Raw genomic sequence first — 22,254 nt, forward strand, 5'->3', positions numbered from 1 at the left:
CTTTAGCATAACAACTACACGCACTTTGAATAAAAATATTTTGCAACTGGATTTCTTTTTTTCTCTTTCCCTTTAGAGCATCATTAAGCTGCAGCCCCAGTCCACAGCAGTCCTATAGTCCAACAAGCAAGACAGTGGGCCAAGAAAACAGCAACTAAAGTAAAAGAACTAAAAACCACTGAGAATGCTAACTGACCTAAAGAATAATTTTTGTTCTTTATAAACTGATGTTAGTTCTATAAAACTGACTACCAGTATGGGGAAAAAAAAAGAATTACCATTTCACATCACATTGTTTGCTTTGTATATACAGGAGCATTGATTTATTTTCTTCCTCTTTATGTGTGTTAACAGCCATACTGGGTCAAAACAGAGGTCCATACAACCGATCAGTTTTTCTACACCAGAACTAGTAGTAGATGTTGACAAAAAAGTATGAAGAACAGAGCAAACAGAGAGTGAATCTTTCCCCAGCATACCCTTTTAGCTTCTAGCAATCAATGGCTTTCCTGAGCAACGTCTTCCTCAGCCAGAGACTGCACACAGTCATTGTGTTTAATAATGAATTTGTCTAGCCCATTTTTTAACCCATTTATAATTCTGGCTTCACAGCATCTTGAGGCAATGAGTTCCACGATGTAATTATGTGCTGTGTGAAAAATATTTCCTTTTGTTCACGTCAAACCTGCTGCTTAATAGCTTTGCTGGGTGCTCCCGATTCCCTGTAATATAAGGAATAATAAATAATTGCTGTTAGCGTGGCAGAAGTAACACTGATCTCTGGCACAGCTCAGAATTTCCTAGTGGGATATTACAGCAGCCAGGAATGAGTGATATTTCATTACCCTGGAAAGCAGGCAGAGACTTGGTACTGGAGCTGATAAAAGGTATCAGCTGTGTCACTTCAAGGATTTCCTTATATAATCTTTACAGAGTTTATGTAAAGTTTATGCCAACCTTAGAGAAGCTGTGTACAGCAGCATTACGCAGAGCATAAAACCTGGAGCTGAAGTATGAATGGGTGAATGAGCAAGACTACAAACTGAAAGTGCAGTTTTACTGTAGTTTTTTTGTCCAGCTTGACCAGAGACACCACCAACAAATAGAAACAGTCAAAGATAAAAATTAAGGCTAAGTGAACAAAAGCTTGGCCTAATGCAGTGGACAATGTTCTGAAATACTCTTCAAGCTAAGAATACAATAAAGTGTTCTGGCAATGACTAATGGTTGACAGCATATGGAAGAGCAATACAGGGATCACAAAAGGCTGAAGAACTGTTGCACACAGTCTATCTGAAGATAAAAGAAGTATGTGTCTCGACAGTCATGCTTAGGTTCAGAGGATCTCGGAAGGATGTGAAAAATCTAGAAAGAGCTTTACACTACAAGCTTTTCTCCATCTATTTAAGTTTCCTCTGTGCTTTCCTACCTATTCGTACGGGGTTGGAGGTGGCTGCTTTTACTGTTCTTTCATGAGCAGAGGACACAGGATCTGACCTATCTTTCTAACATTCGTTATGTCATACTGGAAGTTTGTTGTTTGTCCATTCTTCTTGTAAGGAAAAGCACAGAGATTGCTCATGTGAAGGTATTTACTGTTAACAATGTGAATTATAATACCATCTCACATTAAAACTCTAAGCTCTGTGATACAGCCAAGTATTTAAGCATCAAAGGCAAAGAACTCCTGTTGTTTTCTCCCAGACTAATAACAAACTAAAACTTTATGCTTACTTCAGGAACCAATACTGCACTGCATGGGAGCCTCCACCACCCCAGAGCAAGCTGCAGGAGACATTCTATTCAGAAGAGACTGTTGTCGCTGTATGCATAGCACAGAGACAAAAATCTACAATTTCACTAAAAAGAGCTTATTGCCCCTTTACTGCAGGCTCCCTTTGTTAGCTGAAGGCAGCCACAGCTATATCTGCTTCTGAACAGCCCAAGCCTGTGCATCAGGGAAGGTCCTCACTTCTTTTTATTCCCTTTGGTGTGTGGTGTAGGAGCAGAGACAGCCTGTCTCTTAGAGACTCAGACATCTCTTGTAGATATAAGAGCTTCTTTTCTGTTATATATTAAGAATAGTTATTATTGAACAGGCAAGCACCTTAAAGCTAAATGAGTAATAACTAAGCTCAGCTGATTTTAACTTTAGAGAAACATATGCCACTTATTTTTTCAACAGACCAAAGCAGAGCACTGTCAGTCATGATTATTTTTAAGATGTTAAGGGGAAGAAACCTCATCATTTTTGTGTACAGATATTCAAGCTTCATCACCATTACATGAAAATGTCTAAACTATCATGTGTCTTATGTCCCTGGTGCTGCTTCCATTTATGTGAATGGTAAAATGTAAAATAAGAAAGAACGTATATTAAAAGCAGCTTCAAAACAATCCCTTAAATCCCTTTAAAACCGACTTGACTTAAAAACATGCTTAAGGTCTTCCCTGCCTTGGCCTCCAAATTGTGTTGTAAACCTAAACCTTTCAGCTCTTGTGTGTGGATTTACGTTGAGTGACTCCAATCTGTTGTTTCTGTCTTGTGAAGAAGTTGTCAATATTATGACTTTTCATCAGTCTTGAACTGAGCTGCAGTAACTCCAATAATTTTACATGGTTGATGCTGCCATCATGTAATTTCTGAAATCCTGACACTCACTAACAGTATTTCACAAGTCCGAAAAGCCAGCCTGCTTTTCCTTCTTCTCACCTCCTTTGTTGCTTTGTTTCCGTGGGTTGTCCAGACTTCCCATCAGCTTTGGCCTGGAGGCCAATTTTCTCCCCATAGTTATCCTGCTAGTCTTTGCCTGAGCAAGATGCCTGCATTTTCTCATGGCTGCTTGGCAGGATATGTCCTCTACACCTCTTAGATGACTTGCTGAGGACTCAGGGCAACTTAACTGCTAATTAATAGGACAGATACAGAGCCAAGCAGTTAGAAGACATCACGGCCTCACAATAGAGCAGGCAGTGGCATGACTGAGATCCTGTGTGAAGGGTATCTGGGGAGCAGATATCACACTGAGGCAGAGGCAATGGCAGGAAACCAGCAAGAGAGAATAGAAGCTTGCCAGACCTCTTGTCATCCCAGTGATGACCTGGCAGATTTTCAGTGAACTTAACACTTCCCACAGACTCTTTTGGGCCCATCAAATCAGAATGTTGTAACAAAAAGAAATCATTCCTGCTAGAAAATGATGATCATCTGTTCCACTGACAGGACAATTACTAAAGTACTACAGAAAACATGTAAGAAGTCGTCTTGAAATCTTGTATTCCAGTTAGAAAACTTCTTAAAAGGTACACTGAGCCACAGGCTACATGAGAATACAAATTTTCAGTTCCTGAAAAATTTATAATATTTAAAATTTATTACTTTAACTTATTTAAAACAAATACATTATAGTAAATATTGTGTATTTTATGTATTCTGTAGATAAACTGATGCTAAATGTAAACCCAATAGCTAAATTATGCTAATTTGATTTGAAAAGGGTTCCTCTCACTTTACAAACCGCTAGGAATAATGCTCTGGTCACAAGACCAGCATTGAATTAAAATGCCTAATTATTTGTAGTGAATAAATGCAACCTATAGAAAACACATAGGGTGCATATATAATTAATAATAGATTATAATTGCATTTAGCATCATTTGCATAATTTAAAATGGAATAACTACATGACTGATTTTTTATGTCTTTTTAAAGGGCACTAATAAAATATGAAGAAGGTAAGGAGGCTTATATGAGTAGAAAGTAATGAATAATATCTTGAACATTAAAGCACAATATATTATTCTGTGCACATAAATTGGACCAATTCATTTTTTCAGGTGCAATGGGAAAAGTACAGTACATCAGCAGTTTTTAAAAGTAAATAATACGTTAACTGAAGAAGGGATTACAGATTCTGATCAAATATTCAATGTCTTATTTGAATAATTAATAAGTCAGGCTGGTGCAAATATGCAGCATATAGCCTGCAATGTTTCAAAAACTTCTTTCTTTCAAATCATACCTGTCACTAGCATTTAGAATGTTTAACCTATTACCCTACTGCTGTGAGCATTAAAGCCATTCTTGCAGATTTCCCTCTGGAAACTCACATTATGACCAAAATGAAGTTCAGTGGCCCCATTTAGTTTCCCGCTGTGGTTTTCCAATAGCCCATAATGATGCATAGATTGGCTAAATATGAAACTAAACCCTAATTTCAATAGGTACAGAGAGAGCACAGATTTCATACTAGCAAAAACATAGTAGCAAGATCGGTCAGAAGAAGTGACTTGACTAACAGACAACCAGAGTCAATTTATACTCTGAGAAGTCTGCTCAGTACAGTTTGACTGTTTCTCAACCTGTGGCTGCCAAAGGGGATGAACACAAGAAAAGCTGGAGAATAATGGTGCAACAGATTCCACATGCTAAAATAGCGATGTGTCCATGTTGATTATTGAAAGAATAAGAATATACTGCTGTGTACATCCAAACATGAGGAAGCAGCAAGATGGAAAAGGTTAATTCTTCTCATTAAAATTATATAACCCCTGTGTTAATTACTTGCACTTATCAGATGTGGATACAGAATTTCCAAAGATCTGCTTAGTACCAAGTTGAGAACAACCACTGAAACTTGGAAGCTATGTCTTTTATTGCTCCAATTTTACATTGCACATGCCCACAAATCTTTCCAGAATAAATTGAGAAAGATTTTACAATGTCTTTAGAGAATAAAGATACTAATGATCGAGTCATAGGTCAGGAAAAAGGGGAGCAAGATTAAGTTTTGAAAGCTTGCTGTGGTGGCTGGACCCAAGAGGGGAAACAACTTCCTAAAGTAAATTGAAACTTTATTACCATGGGATAATTAAGGGCCAGAGGAATATCCACAGAACTGCATGCAACAGTTAAAATGATTCCATTTTAAATGCTTAAGCAGACGCACTTGTTAAGGATCAGGAATAATCAAGAGGTGCTTATTATGCTTTAAATTACTTTTAGGTTTTCAATCCAGCTATACTGAAATATGAAATGAATGTCTGCTAAATATCTGTACATGGAAAAGACTCCCAGGGCATCTTCAGGACGATGAGAAATGACAGCACATTTTTTATTCCTGATATATTTTGTACTCATTAGTATGTTTGCCACTGCATGCACCAGGACTACCAGACTCAGTAGATGCAGAGAATGACTGAAATAGCTGACAGAGTTTCTACATAAAAACAACCTGCACTTGGTTTATCCATTCAATTGATTAGCTTAAGAATCTATATCTCATGACTTTTGAGTGGGCCAACATTGTCCTGAGTGGATCGACACCACCAGAGTCTATTTTAACTGCTTAGAGGGATACAATGGTCATGAAAAACACACTTAAAAGCTACCAGGCTTTCCTCAGGACACAGTTTAAACTTCACATCCAAGACTGAGACTGGTAGACTTATATGAAGAAAAACATTGGGCTGAATTAGTCATCCTTGTTCTTTTTAGGCATCCTTGCTGCCTAAGATCCATAGACAGTTCAGATTGTTTAGGCTACTGAGAAGAAGAAAACAAGTTCGTACCCAAGTAAATCATAGACTGATCACTACCAAAAATAGCTGAATCACAGTATGAGCAAACAGCTGCCTATACCCCACTGAGAATAATCCTAAGGATACTGGAAGCGTTCTAGTCCTATACACTTCTGCAATTTTACTATTCAAACAGATAAAAGCATAAAGCCTTTCTAATGAAGCCATGACCTGTCTAAATCTATTTCCTGTGATAAGAATAAATTCTAATTAAACCTGCTTAAACAAAACAAATTAGAGAGTTGTTTCTGCATATACATGCACTTCTATTTAAATTGTTGGAGAGTGCATTTAGGAAGACTGGGAAAGGGAAACAGTGTGATTTAGAAAATCCTGGGACACCTTGACCACTAGGCAGCTAACCACACTGTGGCACAAGGCAGTGTCATGTGAATGATATTAAGCACTGTGACAGCACTTCTCATACATTGGAAATCTGGTAAGAAGAGAAATTCAGGGCTATTAAGGATAGGTTTAGAATTGCATAAAACTTGCTGACACACCAACAGCCATTCAACAAACTAAGTGTCCCTCCTCTGAACCAAAAAAAAGTCCCAAATAAATTCCCATTAACTGTCATACAGTTAAAATTGTGGACAACTGATTCTTGCTGATCAACAATGGGAAGTCACCCATTCTTCTCTGAGACTTATTAAAGAATTAAATGGATATTGCATGCACTGGGAAGCTGTGCCACTAACATCGGTTGTTTACTAGTAAATGTAGTTTCAGGTTTGGGATTACTTTATTTCAACAACCTGGTATTGATCTGGAGTACCTCAGGATGTCCAAACCAAAACATGCTTTGTGGATATGGCAGTTGCTCATTTTTACTATTTCTTTCAACCTCCCTAGATATGATCTCCTCAATGCCAAGTCTTCCAGTGTCCAAGAGTCTGGGATAATCCCAAGCAGGAAAAAATTACCTGGGATTACTGGAAGGCTGTTGTAGATCCCAGAGCAATCTGAAGAAACTGGATATGTCCTCCTTTGATAACGGAGGAATATCTACCTCACATAAAAGACCTTCATATCCCCATCAGTTGGAGTTACCCTCCATTCAGAGAATACTGACAAAGTAACATATGACTATAAATCAAATTAGTGCAACTTTCCAGTATTAAAGATTGACGATTCAACTGGGCATTCGGTTTGGGTTCCCAGCTCCACCTAAACAGATGAAACTTGTTCTGAGTCCCATCTAAACAGATGAAACTTAAGAAATAATAATAGTGATGATTTCTATAGTTGAATATTTCTAACAATTTTCCACATAGTTTTTACGACAATAGAGAAACCATGACCTGCTCTTGGTTCTTGAGGACACAGATGCTGTCCTTCCTGTACTTACAACTGTGGACTAATGACCCCATTCCCACCCAATGTTTCAGAGTCTTTCTGTTTTCTGTGTAATTTGTGTCTTGTGGGATAGGAAATAACCTGCATTGATTGTGGTATTGACTGTCTCAGCTGGTGTTGCAGAATATCAAAATCAGAGAAAAAGGTGTGATAAAAATGTACAGGTTGGAAGCGAGGAAGGTTAGTTGCAGTCACAAGGAATATGCAGGAAAAAACAGCACCAGCTGAGTCCTATCAGTAGCTATATTAACATAACATAAAAAAAATACCCATTTTTTCTACTATTTTCAAGATTTCAGAACACGGCCCCTGAAGCACAGGGCTCAGAAGTGTCATGTGGCAGCAAATTTGTCTTCCAGTTGAAACCAAAAAGAAAGAAAAGATGCGACTGGAGACTGGGTTTGAGTGACAGGATTCTAGTCTGTTATGGTTTTGCATGACAGCAGAAAATGGAAATTATATCATAATTCTTTCCTAAGTCAGACATCAATCTAACAGTGGTCTGGAGAAAACAAAACCTTAAGTAAGCACCTATGGGGCAAACTTCCTCCATAAAAAATCTCTGGCTTGCCTGCAATACTTTCTGTTCCCCAAAACAAGGATCTGTATTTCTCCTGATTTTAGAGAGGTTTTTTTTGCCCTATTTTGCTTCTTAAAACCATTTTGTATTCACCCCAGATGTTCCACTGGCCGGTGAAAAACTTGGTTTCTTTTGACTATTACACATCCACCTTAGCATATCTACATTACCATAACTTCTGAAGCTCCATTTCAATGAATATACTGCTGTGAAGACAGAATTTCTTTCATACCTCCACTTATTCTCAACACTCACCTCCAAATACTCTTTGAATTATCCATTTTTTATGATCACCTTTGACCACAATCCCCCAAAGTAAAACTGAACAATGACCATGACCAGATAAACTATTTTTAAATAGTTCTACCAATCTATAATAGGTACTAAGAAGTCCTAAACTGAAACGAATTCTTTAACACACATTAGATAATACATTTCATGTTCCTGACCTTGACAGGCGCTCTGAGCCTGTATTAATCTATTTAACTGCGATGATTATGACATTAATAAAGTTACATTGGTGCAAGACATCAAAATGGAGACCATACAGCACAAAAGGGACAAAATGAGTGCAGTTTTAACTTTACTGTATTAGAAACACTACTTGTTTAATGATATAAGTGTAATATAATTTCCTGACTGAAACAGTTAACTGCCAGAAAACTTGAGAAAGGATGTGTTTCACAGAAGCAGAAGGAAGACAAGAGAGACAGTGGAGGGAAGGCCCTAAAGATAAAGCCACATGGAGAAACCTTTTTATTAAACCCTGATATTGACCCAGTCCTGTTAGTGACAGTAAGTGAGGCTGATCTGAGCAGGATACCCTTTGCAAATCCTTGATTTTCAAAGAAACCTCTTGTTTTGAGATAATGGAAGCTCAGAACTCCCTGTCATGGAACATAATGTGAAATTGATTTTGCAAGGCTCTATCTACACAAAGTTGCACTGGTTTAATTAAAGGTGTGGTTTAAAATCAATTCTGTTAAACCAGTCCGAGCTCCTGTGTGGACACTCTGAAATCGATTTGAAACTGTCTTATGTCAACTAGCTTTAATTTGGCAAAGAACCAATTTACACTGAGGAGGCACTGATTTAAGTTCATCCAAAAATAGGGTTAAAAATAAAACATATCTGAAATTATAAGATTTTGTTGAATTTCTCTGTTTCTGCCCTAGCTATGCCAAGCTATGCTGGCCTCTAGTAGCATAGTCCATGTGTTTAGGAAGGAGATTGGATTCTACGGATTTCTGGCCTTTTGACAGACAAACGTTCTTGAGAAAGAATACAGTGTAAAGCACTGTGATAACATGGGAGTCTAAAACCAAAAGGTGAAAAGTGTAAGGAAGAAGAAGTGACAGATTGTGAAGATCATTTTTCTCTTCTTTTCTATGTATTTTCTTTCTTTAATGCAGAAAAAAGATGAGCAATAAGCCTTCTTCATGGTCAGTAAAAGCTTTCCCATGTTGTAGTATTGGGGAACAGCTTAAATAACCCACAATTAGAGTAGGGGTGCACGGGAAATCAGGCCAACATTATCCTGTAAGTCTAAAACTGCTGGAACTGAGCTGAAATCTCTCCTTTCTTATGGCTCTGGCAGGAGATAGAAAGGATTTTAAAGATCCACTGCAAATTAGCTGTGTGGAAATTTCCCCAAGTTCAAGGATTTCTGTGCAATCCCAATCATTCACATTCCACTAGGCTGCAAATGAAGGCCTGCATTTGAGTCCACAACTTAGAGAAATGCATCCACATTTTTTCGACACCTGAGAAACTCAAGAGAAGCAGGCAGTGAACTTGTTTCTGGTGTGCTGCTAAGGACACGTCTGCATTTGCTCTGGTTCTACAGGCAGAGTAGGCACAAGATGGGATGCTGCACCACTCCAGCCAAGAGGCGGGGCTTGATCCTGCTTGAGGGAACAAAAGACTTCGCACATGCCATCGCAGAAACAGGGTCAGTCTGTGCAATGTTTTCCTGCTGATACTCAACCAAAGTCTTTTCAGTGATGAGCAAAAGCATCTCTGTTCCTCCCAGAAGGAGAACAAAAGGGCACAATCCTGCAAAGCAGGATGTTCCTTCAAGCCCCCATGCACTGGGAGCAACAGACACTCAGTATCCCAAGTAAATCCTACTGCAGAATTGAGCATTAAGTACCAGCCTGCCGCTGCTTAAAGATGATTTTTCAACCTTTATCTTTTGTGCTAGTTATTTTACACCAAAACTTATACATGACACCAATAGGACTTAAAAACTACATACGTGTGCTTAGAGGGTGAACTATAGCCTAATTATTGAGAATAGTGGCCCTAATTATTAGGTTTTATTTTAAAGTACTTAAAACTATGCATGACAGTAAGTGCTCTATATCCTTGCAGTCCTCTGAAGTGTTCCTAATGGGTAATGTGCTACTTTACTTTCTCTTGAGTTCAACAGATATATTTTCAGAGTGAATCCTGGGTGAATTCCTCCTGAATCAAACTCTCTCCCTGGTGAGACTATATAATCCTGTTGTCTTGTTAGAGCAAAAACCATCTATGAGACTTCATTCAAAACAAATCCCCTGTCAAACTATTTCTTCCTTTTCATTTGGACATTTATCCTCCTGATAATATATAAGCAAAAAATTCTTTTGTTGTCCAGTTCAAATTTGTAAAGAGGACAGAATCAGTCTGACAGCAGTGTAAACAAAGAGATTTGCAATCTTAGCAGTGCTAGAATATATTGGGCAGTTGTTCATTGCATATGGAGGAAAACCAGCAGTACAGTACTATTTCAATGGGAAAAACGCCCTCAAAGATATGGCTACTTATAGTTTATTCTGATTATAAAAATTTCCATATATAAAGAGGACTTTTTCAGATGCAGTTGCACTATTTCAAGTTCCCCTTCCCTGCCACTAATAACAAACTGCACCCTAATGTCTTGCATCTACTGGTAATTAGTCACGACTACACCTACTGTTTGTAATGGGATGCCATTCATCACCTTGGTAAGCTCAGAATTAAGTGATTTTCCTGGAAATTGTTTCTCAGCAGCATCATTTGATCCGCTGTAGTTAAAAAGCTATGTTGTTGGTTGCACTATAAATTCCATTTTACAGTCTTCATTTTTTTTTTGTAAATTAATTGTAGTTTTCCTCTAGGCTTAATGCTGGTATAAAAGGTTTTGGCTGATGAGCAAGTCTTTTCCAAAGACAAGAATTTTCAATTCTATCATTTTTAAATAACAGTGGCATAAAAAACCTCACAGGAAGAAACTTGTTTAAGTCAGCTACACAAATGAAAGTTGACAAGTGATTAGCTCCTTCTGGGAATGAATTGTTATCTATGTTTTAGGGGAAAAAATGTCTTCAGTGACTTTGGAAGTGGCCTGAAGCATGAGTTTTGGAAATCTAATTCTACAAATACCAGTTTAAACAATTATGTATTTAAGCAATTCTTATATCATGAAGTTGGCATGACAAAGCGTGAAGTTAAAAAAAAGCCATCTCTTGTAAAATGCAAGCAGTATGCACATTTGTAAAAACTCAGCAATATACAAGTAATTGTGTTAGTCGTTTTGAAGGACCTGCAATGTGAATACATTAGTTCCTACCTTTAAAACTTAAGTATGGTATATTGAACCTCTAGAGCAGTGCATACCCATGTATGCCCAAAGAGAAATTGTCTCTTGCCCAACAGGATGGAAGTAATTTAAATGACTTTTGCTGTTTGTCGTCCCCCCTCTCTTTCCATCACATAAAGAAAACGAGATTTTTTTTTTTTAACTGGTTTATACTTTGAGAAGACAGAATTAAAAGTGAATCTGTATCATTCTCCTTCTTGCTGGCTATGTCAGAGTCACATCACAGTATCACCCATTTATACTCTCTGATTTCTTACATTCTAGTTTCCATGGAAAAGAAACTTAGGGCTGTATACTGGGGTAGGACATGCAGTGTAATTTGGACAGGTTCCTCAACTGGACAAATAGACACTAACACATACAGAGGCCGACACAGGCTTTGTCAGGTGTAGCCTGCTCCCAGAAACAGGGGAGTGAACTGCTGGTGATCAGTGTTTGCTTTGTGGAGCACACAGCAGGGAACAAGTGTTTTTTTAATTCTAATCACACCATCTTGGGTCATAGTCCACATCAAGTATTAGAAGTCAACAGAGTATTTCAAAGGTGACAGCTTCAAGTCTGCCTACAGATCAGACCCCACAAGTTCTTATGCATCTTCCTACCTGATCGATCAGAATTATCTCAAAAATTCTTATACATTCTTTGACAATTTTGACAATTTATAGTCCAAACCTGACAATCAATCTTATGTACCTTTCCCCTGTGAAGTAATATATTTGTGCTACTTTGTTTTGTGGGTCCAAATCCACTGCATTGTAATCTGCAAGGAATTACTTGCTGTAGACATCTTATCAACCCATATTAGTGTTTCTGTATGTGAGAATCATTCACTATAGATTCACTAGAATAAACTACTTAAAAGCTGAGCTAAAAGGCAGAGAAAAGTGGGCAAAAGACATTTATTGCTATCCCCTAGCAATTAAAATATTTGACCTAAGCAGATTTTTAAAGGGTCTCAAATCCTCCCTCACATTAGGCAAGAAATGCAGGTTGATAAGTCTCTGCTCATTCAAATATATGATCTGGATGAGGAATGATGCATTCTTGAAACTCTTTAGCAAGGCTGAATTTTTGAAATCAGGCATAATATTACCCTTAATTTTTGGCACCAGAACAAGTTTTGTTAGTTTTTTGCTTTTTTCACTTCGCAAAGTGACTCATCTCACAAGGAAGTCAGGATCCACAGTGCAGTATGCTGAATTCCTATAGTATTTGCTAGGATGTAGTGGTCATGACATTTAAAACAATGATGATGACAGGGCGGAATAGGTTAATCTAGCATGAAATGAAGAAACAGAACTTGAATTAAAAAAAAAAAAGGAAAAAAACCAGACTATAAATTCATATGAAAAATAATGAGGATTAGAGAGAGCCTCCAGCTAGTCCAAAATGGTTCAAACACCACAAAACAAATTTTATAGCCCTGTGGGACTCTCTAAAGATTTTTGCACTTCCTCTCCATGATGAATACTGTTATCCCAAGAAATACTGCTTGTCGAACTTGATTTCTAAGCTAATATATTGTTACAGGGTAACTGCAATTAGACAATCTGCTATACAGAATGTTGAAAAAAAGCTTCATTCTTCAGTAGTAAAAGGAAAATATGAGAAGTTCTCGGACAACGCTACTGGACCTGTTTTTTTGAATACGCAGTTTCATGAAATTAGAATTAAACAGAGATTTCCAAGGAAGGTCGTTACGTCTCACTCCTCATCCTGACTGGCTACAACCAGAAAATTTGCTCATTGTAGAGGTGATCCTTTACATTCAGTATGTTCCCTCACACAAGAAGCTGGTTCACTTGGTTGAGCAATTATTTTTCCTGTTCTGTGGTACAGGTAGCAGACAGACATAGCCAACAGTGCAGAAGACAAAAAAAATCAGTTCATTAGATCTGACACTTACTTCATACTCCTCTTTAAATCCGTAGCCTTCTGCACACTTCATCTGGGTGATGTGCTGTAGCAAGTCAGCCACACGGATGGCTGGATGGAGCTGTCCGGTCTGGTAGGGCACATCCACTGGATCTCTCTTCTTGTAGGTATGGGATTGGACCAGGCTGCTTGTGTCACTGACCATTGTATGGGTTTCATCTAGAAAAAGAGTATCTCACAATGTACTGGCTTATTTTCACTTATTAAAAGAAACAGAAACTATACAGATTTCTAGAGGAGTGGCAGAAATCTGACACCATCAGCATTGCTTCTGTCTGTGAGGGCTACACCAGAAGAACAGTAAATCCATGGAGCAGTTTGCACAGGGAAATTGTAAGACCGATTGGAAAGATGCAAAGTCCATAGTTCTACAATGGAAGCATTGCAGAGCAGTCCAAACTCTAATATTGCTTTAAATATCACTAGCTGATTACATTTGAAAATGGGCATTTGGTTTTAAACTGCAGAGAAGTTTCATTCTGAAACTTCAACAAGCTCCATGGAATGAAATAGGACTTGTATTCTTCAGAGATTACTGAAGTGCTATGTCTTACACTGCAAATTTAGAGCAAATGTTTGGAGTGAGCAAAATAAAAAGATACAAAAAATGGCTTATGGTTTCATCAAGCTAGGACTGCAATGGAAATGTAGATCTGAAAACAACATTTGGAGACACACTACAAGAGGACAAATGCAAAGGATCATCTGATAAGGAAAAATGTCTTGACTGACTACTGAACATGCTTTAGGACCACGGTATATCATGAGCCACCACACTAGGCATGGAATGTTATATGTCAACTGACATGCAAGCCAGCAAACAGGAGACCCCCGTGGGCTGGTTAAAATTTTTATGAGACACATACTCTCCCAACCCTCCACATTTCTTGCATGGGGCAAATGGGCAACTTACCATTGATTGGCACTTTTAAGAAGATACATATCAGGAGAAAAAAAGAGGAGGAGAAAAAGGAAACAGGGCATAAGCAACAGTACTACATTAATAATTACAGGTAATTTTATGTTTGTAATTTAGTCTTTACAGAATGATTACCTAAATGAGTCAGATTCTGATCCCAGTTTCACAGTATAAATTAGATTTACTGAAACCAAGGTATCTTACTGTGAGTCAATTCACACAGATGGAACTGAGATCAAAACCTACACTTAGCAGTAAACAGATAGATGTGCACTATACCTAAGGAAGCAATACAGCTTTCTTCCTGCTTAGATGGAATTCTAAAAAATTTTTCAGACTTGACAAAAGAAAAAACCCCAACCCAAATTCTGTGGTCCAAGTATCATCATAAATATTTTATCTGTTTACCCAAATAATATTTTATATATATTAGAGTTTTGAATTTTAAACAAAATTTAAATGCGGTGCTTTGACTTAATCAAGCTACTCCTCACTGGCTACAGACTAAATAAAAATACGAAATCTGTATAATGTTCATAAAATATGGTATTTATCAAAAAATGTTACTTTCTAAAATAAGCTGTATAAAAGGGAAGCATTAGAATAATACGTCCACATTCATAAGTTAGATATATTATAGCAGAAAGTTCCACAAATACTCTGTATGAAAAGGTCCCAGATTCTCATGTACAACCCAAAAATACTAACACACCTTGTTAAAGGTGAGATTCTGGTTTTGGTTATACAACTGAAAATTGATGATAAAGCCAGAAAGCTCAAGGAATCATATTTCAAGGATGATTTGAAGTTTTCTTTATTCCCACTAAGACACATAAAATCTGGTCCTCAGTCAATATGAACTGAGCATTTACAGCTAAACCAAAAATAGCAGAGAAAAATTTATGGGTACGTGTATGGGCATTTCACTCCCTTTTCTGCCAGTCTGCTAACCTGATCTAACACAGAGGAAAGGGATTTACCTTTTAGTAATAAAATTTTACAACATACTTGTAAAGTGATATAAAATTGTACTGCAAAGCACCTCAGGATGCATGGCATGAAGCGTGGTATACAAGTGTAGGTACAGTATGTTGCTGCTGAAATGGCACCTGAAAACTACAAGGTGGCTAAGACACAAAAGACAAAAAAAGTGTAGAAAGTTGATCATGATTTTTTGGGTTGCTTATTTAAATTTCAGAAACAAGTAAGAAAACTTGGGGATTGACTTTTTTTTTGCAAACTGCAAAATTTTTTGTAACCCAGACTGTTAGTAACTAAGATGAAGGCAAAGTTATCAGATAGCAGGGTCTTGTACTATGAAAGCAGCAGTTTAATACTTATTAATCTCTTTCCTGTGAGCTTCCTAGTTTTAGAGTAATTTTCCTCTCTCCATTTGTTAATCTATCTTCATTATTACTATTTTTCTCTTTTTGGGAGTTATCTTTTAAGTTGTTCTAAATAAAGTTCTTTCAATCCTTGATCTATATGGTACATTAGGAGCTACATATATTTTTACTTTGCCTCAGCACTGCAGCATGAGCTTTTCAGGCTATGAGGTTTTCTAAGGGTGAGCTTCTCCAGATGAAGTGTTCATATGCAATGGAAAGTTTGTTCAGTTTAAATACTCCTATAGCTGCATTCTCCACTTACTCATTCCCATAGAGGTGTACAACACTTGTTAAATAATATACTTATTTACTAGTTAGATGAACTCCCAACATGGAAAGTATCTGGAAATGCAGATCTGGGCTGAGACTCATTTCATTTTCCAATTTTAGAAATATGCACATCACCGATACTAGATAAACATGACCTACAGTCAAGCTCAGACACTATAAACTTGGTCACTATTATGCAAAGTTGTTTGGTTTGTTTTTTTCTTTTTTTTTTTAATTTCAGGGTTTCGCTTAGGTTATTAGGCCAATAATGAAAGTTTTCCTCCAAATAGAAGAAACTTTCCTCATCTGAAACTAAGTAGCCAGACTGTTGTCTTTTGCATCATTTAAAGAGCTCATCACTAATTACCAGTTCCTAATTCACGTAAATAGTCCAAAGATCTTGTTGTACATAATTTTGGAAACAGTAAGTGTGTTGTGTGGCTTTTCCAGCAAATTTTGAAAACTGAACTCAGCCATTCACCACATGTGTAAGCCTTCCCAGGAGGTCACACTGAAAAGTTCATTTAGTTCTAACTACAGGCTCAACCCTGCAGTTTAACACAACTTCTTTTGACATTGGAAGACAGCAAGAGCCAATATTAGTTGCAATTAAAACCCAGCATACTATATTCCCCTACCAATTCAAGCATAGCTAATTTGATTTACCTCAGATAAAACATTATTCTATTCAGACAGTCATAAACACATATTGGTAGAGAGATCTGATCTGAATTGAGTACCCTTCTTAAAATGGTGTGATATTTTTCACATGTAAGGTTACAAAAATATTTCTTTTATGCAGTGAAATAACTGGAGCAGTTTCTGAGATGAGTAAGCACAGGTTTGCTGTAGTAGACCATAAAATGCACGTCTAACTAATTAAAAATTTTACAGACTTAGTAAAATCAGAGAATTTATTTTTCCCAGTGTGTGTTTGCCTGATATCTGAATTACTTGCTTAGAGATTATTTCTTGTGGGGAAAAAACCTACCATAATTTCACCATTGCTATTATACAGAAAAGGATCACAAAAACAATCAGAGAAACCATTAACTAAAACTTAATAATACAGAAAGGAAATCTCAAAGTTTTTCTCCTGATAATAGTACTTTTCTCCTTCCCCACCCACAAGGTCAGAAAGAACATCTACTGGATGAAGCGTTGAATGAATGCTAAAGCACACAAAAAAAAAATCTAACATCTCAGGCAGTTAAAAGGCACCACAAATTTCATTTGCATGCAGATTATTACATTGTTACAGTCACTACCATTACCTTCTCCCAGATTTACATAATGTATAAAACTAGCAAAGTTCCTTCTCAAAGTTATCACAGTGAAATGCACTGCACAAGATCACCTTCCTAAACTTCTGCCTCTTATATCCTTCACTCTACTTTTACATAAACCTGTTTAACTTACAGTTTAAAGGCAGGAATCTGTTAAGAGGTCTTATGTTTTTTACAGTGATTTAAGAAAAACTACGATATTTGTTGTGAAATTATAAATTGAAAAATGAGGAAATAGGCTTGACATTGAAATTTGAATTCTTGGTTCAGTGCAATGTTATATTTTGACTTATTATAAAAAAAAATGCCCCTGTTTAGTAAATTAGCATGGGAAGGTGTAAATGAATACAAGCCACAAAGCAGTTAGAGTTACTTAAGCACTGAAAATGCAATAGCGCTTCATGCTTATTATTTATCACTGTGCAGAAACCTTCCTCATTTTGACATTGGACAATAGCAGGTTATCCTAAATTTCCAGTGGAAATGCTTTACACTCTGACTGTATGTTGTTAACCTACAGTTCTTCTGTTTTATTTCATTCCTGTGACACCTGATGCATAATAAAGTATATACTTTAAATGTCATGTTATCATTTTGCTGTTCAAAATACCATCTTCCCTCTAAAACTTCACTTTGACAAGCACATCAGAAACTCTGCAGTATTGTGAGATGACATGATGGCTGGTAGATGGCTAAAACTGTATTTTGTCTGATTTTCTGTACCCTGAATAGTCTAATTAGGGAAAAAAAGTTATTTTTAAGAAGTGACATCTTCAGTCCTGAGATAAAACAGAAAAAAAATGAGGGAAACTATTTGAATTGCTGCGATAATCAAATTCTTTTGTGTCACTCCAAATACATGCATAAACATTTCCTTGCAAATTCACTTGTTAAAATTATTTCTCTCTTTTCTCCCCTGACTTGCACCATGACAGTAGTAATCAAGCCTGATAACTGTCCTTAGCACCTCAGTGTAGCCAAGTCTACCACCCCTTCCCTTAGCTTAAAACTCCAGCATTTTGCATACTATTGTCTGTACCCCGAGAACTGCAACTTCTGAAATTACTTCAGCAATAAACTTTGATAAAGGGAAATGTTCTCACCTAAAATTGCAGTTGGCACAAATGGATCTGTCATACATCATAAGCAGGTCAATGCAGAAAAGGTAAAAAGAGAGAGAACAGTAAATGATTGATATATGTTCCTGAGTTTTCTTTCAGAAAGCGACTGTAAGCAACCAGTATGCTGCTTATATATGTATTAAATTTTGATGGCAAGAAATATAATAACATGAATATGTACAATTTTATTATGAAAAGGTCTATACAGGGTGGAAACCAAGAAAAAAATCGGTTACCTGGATAGTAAGAATTAGGCACTGTTGTGCTCAATGTGTTAGTTTTCATTGTAAATGAAGATGGTGAAGATACAGCTGTAAAGAGAAACAAAGCTGGTTAGAGACAGCAAAAGTGATAAGCTGAGTGATACAGCATATGTGATTGACCTGGCTTAGAGTTCATCCTGTTGTGTTACTTGCACTGGAATCAGGACATAGGGAAAACCAGGCATGTCTAGTGATTGAAATCGCTCATCGAATTTGATCAGTTCTCTAAAAAGAAATGTCGTTGGAGAACTCATTTTGATCGATGATGGCAAACATACTTCTTACATCACAAGATTAGACTGAATACTGATGCTTGAAAAAAGACCTCACAATGACAACAGGTGTTTTTGACAGAAGCTGATCTTTAGGAAGTTTTCTTAATAATACTGTAAATACTGTATGCAATTATTATACTAGGGTTTATTCTTACCTCTCCTTTCTTTTTATGCGGTTTGTTCAGCCAGGTGGATAACATGCACAGAGATACTAATAGATCCTGAATATTACTCTTTGTTTAAGACTGGTTTTCAGGGAGTAACAAACAGACCAATGCTTACATTGGTATTTAATCATTTAGCCATTTGTAAAGCCAATGGGAAAGCCCAATGGATCAAATTAAGTTCAGTTTGCCCCCGGCATACAAAGATCATGCAAATTATGGTGGTAAACACAGATACATTCAACAGGTGGGAGTTAATCTCAACATTTTACAGAATGTTCAGCAAATGAGTCATCAAAGGCTTTTAAGCAAAGCTCCTTCCAAATTCAGCCTTAGTTGCTTGTTTACACAGATCAAATTCAGTTCCATCAGTGAATGTAAGCACATTCCAGATACTTGTAAATGAGCTAACAGGAATGTGTGAAAAACAGAGTTGAGAAATGTAGGATCTGCTGGATGAGGACTGAGATTACTCCTGCTGGCTTTCATCCATCTTTTTTTTTTGGTTGATCTTCTAAGGCATAGAGTTACCAGCCCTTGTTAAGATGGGGCTATCTCAAAACTGGCTTAAATAATTCTGGCAGTTACCATTTATCCTATAAATTAGTATATCTTAGACCACCTTCCTTTGATTACATCTCCCAAATGAGGAGATTACGTTTTCTTGATGGAAAGAATGGTATTCCTTTTGGGTACACTTGGATGCAGAGATTAGTTGAGGTCAAGGCTGCAGAAGCTAATAAAACTTGCTCGATAAAGAATGCAGGTAGAATAATGAAGTTTCACAGGAAGTAGGAGTGTTCTAAATCTCTTGACTACAGTGCCTTACACAAATATTATTCCTAAACACTGTCAGACTGCTTATTCTGGTGACTATGCTTCTTATGGAAAGTCTAATTAGAGGTTCTAGCCCTCGAGTGGTATAAAAAACTTGCTATGCCAGTAATTGCAAACAGGTTTGAGGTGGTTTACATAAAGAGGATTGAGTCTTAGGAACTCACTGCAGCTTCTTTTGTAGTTATGACCATTCAGTAACACTACTGGAAAACTACATCATCATGATGGAATATGAAGTCAAACCTCTGGATTTTCTCACAGGAGTGAGCAATCTTATTAACTTCAAGGGTATATTCTCACCAGAAAGGCAAGTCTGATTTGAAAGACCTACTTCAAATCAATTTCAAAAATAACTCAAATGCAAACTAACATTGCAAATTCTGAGCCTAACACTGCTGAGAAAAGTCTCACTGTATAAACCTCACAGAGTGTTTGTACAATTGAGCTCGTCAAAGAGAAATTCTTAAGCATATGGTTGAAGAGTGGGAGTTGGACCTTGCAGATTGTTAGTACTTGAAACAAAATTTAATCTTTGACAAATTTTGAAGATGTTAAAAACCACTGGTAAAAAAACCTGAGGTTCCTTATGAACTACAGAATTAAGAAATTTTTTGAACAGAGTCATTCTTTCTAACAGTTATAAACCCCTGTTTTTTTAGTCTTTGCTTAGTGCTAACTCTCTGATAGGAGTGAGAGTTGACTAAAATTCTAATGCAGGAAATTTTATATCACAAATTTTATTTATTTTGGGATAGATCCAAGAAGACCCAGGATATAGAATCTCTTATGAAATTGCAGAACAGATAATTCCACTGAGTTTTTCCTTTGCACAAGTATCATCTAAAACTGGAAATAATAAGACAATCAGATCATCATTATTAAGTTATGACACTCAAAAATAAATTTATCTTAGAAAAAAGAAGTGAGCAGGGGAAGCATTTGGATGACTTGGGACAGCGTGAGGAATACAAAATTTCTAATATAATAGAGATTGGAGAAAGGTAGAACTACTGTTTCAGCGATGTCATTGCCCTTCTGCAGAAGAAAAGGATGGACAGAAAAAAGCTCAATTATCCTTATTATTTTTAAAGAAGTCTATTCTTGATGTCTGACTGTCTTGCTCATTTGAATAGACACTGTAATGCTCTGCACAGTGGGAAACTCTGGGTCCCATGGATTTTCCATGACTGAGTAATGAGGAATATTTTAAAAACCATTTGCACCTTTCTTTCACCTTCAAAAAGAAAAGAAAAGAAAAGAAAAAAAACTTACATCTCCCATTTAGATTGTGAGTGTCCATGAAAGAGAAAGCTTCGTCACAGTTGGTGCCTTGCTCGGTGTAGCTTTTATCCATTGAATTCACCATCACTGTCATTTCCTGCCGTGTACTACTCAATGTCTCTTTCCGCTTTTTAGCCAATTTTCTTAAGAAATGAATGATGAGAAAAAAAAAAGAAAAAAAAACAACTCTCAGTAAGCAGACATAGTCTTCATGTTATTTATATCAGTATTGTAGTTTGTATCCACATTATTAAGTAACATTTACATTTGTTTCTGCATTTCTGAAACCTTAAATTTTACTCTCATGTCTTTCAATCTGATAATCAAAGGATAGTTGCCAGTGCTCTGACTTATGGTCCACATCTTAATCCTTGGGGACCACCACTGAATTAAAGGGGACTACTTGGATATGAAGGTGATGTGACCACCTATATATGAGGTTAGATCTGTTTAAATATGTAAATAAAAATGACAGGAGAGAAGATTTCACTGGAACTGACAAATCAGTAACAATGCTCACTTCACATGTGTAGAACTGTCTGGAGTTGTTTCACTGAGACACCATATAACACAGCTATCTGTTATTTACGTAACACTGTATAGTACATATTTAAGCACTTAATACACATTGCACACTCAAGTGACGTTTTAAATTGACTTGCATTCCTAAAGACTGTTTTCTGTCACTCCTGATTTCAGGAAAACTAGTTACATGAATTAGTTGCTTCTCAGTGGAGTGACCTATCAGAGACAAAATCTGATACTACAGTATCATAGAACTGCTTTGGATGCACACAACTTTTTTTTTTCATATCTGTCTGTTTCAGTCTAAACTAAAGTCTGACCATCTCCCCCCGAGTTATGTTGAACTACATCATAAAATAAGATGTCTGAAACTCCTGTTTTTTCCTTCAAGCTCTGTGAAACATCTGTGATCCTGATGACAGTGGATCCCATAACCACTTGGCTTATTTCCCTGGCCTGCAACTTTGTCTTAGACTGCGCCTTTCTCCCAGTTCTTACCTACAGCATTAATTTAAATTGTTCAGATTCCTTCTGTTAATTCAATGACTTTTCTTCTGTGGAAAACAGAATGAGCTACCTCATTCATCTGCCAGGAATATCTTTTACATATCTTCAACAGAAGTTACAGGAGCTTATTATCTCATCTAGGTTTTCTTCCACTTCTAGAGGCCAACTGCATCAAGCATAACCAACTTCTGCCAACTTTCAAAGTCTTTCTCTTCATTAACTCTCATTCATCATGAAGAGATGATTCCCACCACAGACAAAAATTTTATACCAGCCTCCCCTTCATTTTCAAAGAAGCACATTTGTCTCCACTCATTCTGCACAGGAGGGGCTTATTGTAAC

At 36.9% G+C, this 22,254-nt stretch overlaps 1 protein-coding gene across 9 annotated transcripts in view; it reads right to left on the minus strand.

The window, feature by feature from the left end:
• PTPRM (protein tyrosine phosphatase receptor type M) overlaps nt 1-22,254 on the minus strand; it is a 453,290-nt gene that overhangs the window by 76,120 nt on the left and 354,916 nt on the right. For 4 of the 9 annotated variants that reach the window (XM_051772735.1, XM_051772716.1, XM_051772703.1 and 1 more), the window contains 4 exons: nt 20,872-21,023; nt 18,297-18,371; nt 18,043-18,069; nt 13,048-13,235 (listed from right to left, as the gene is read on the minus strand). In XM_051772735.1, coding sequence (XP_051628695.1) covers nt 13,048-13,235; nt 18,043-18,069; nt 18,297-18,371; nt 20,872-21,023 — 442 coding nt within the window. The remainder of the gene's footprint in view (nt 1-13,047; nt 13,236-18,042; nt 18,070-18,296; nt 18,372-20,871; nt 21,024-22,254) is intronic. The other 5 variants (XM_051772744.1, XM_051772708.1, XM_051772693.1 and 2 more) reach the window with 2 other exon arrangements.

This window comes from Manacus candei, unplaced genomic scaffold (genome assembly GCF_025592945.1).
Source record: "Manacus candei isolate 608988 ecotype Guabito, Panama unplaced genomic scaffold, ASM2559294v1 h1tg000008l, whole genome shotgun sequence".
NCBI lineage: Eukaryota > Metazoa > Chordata > Aves > Passeriformes > Pipridae > Manacus > Manacus candei.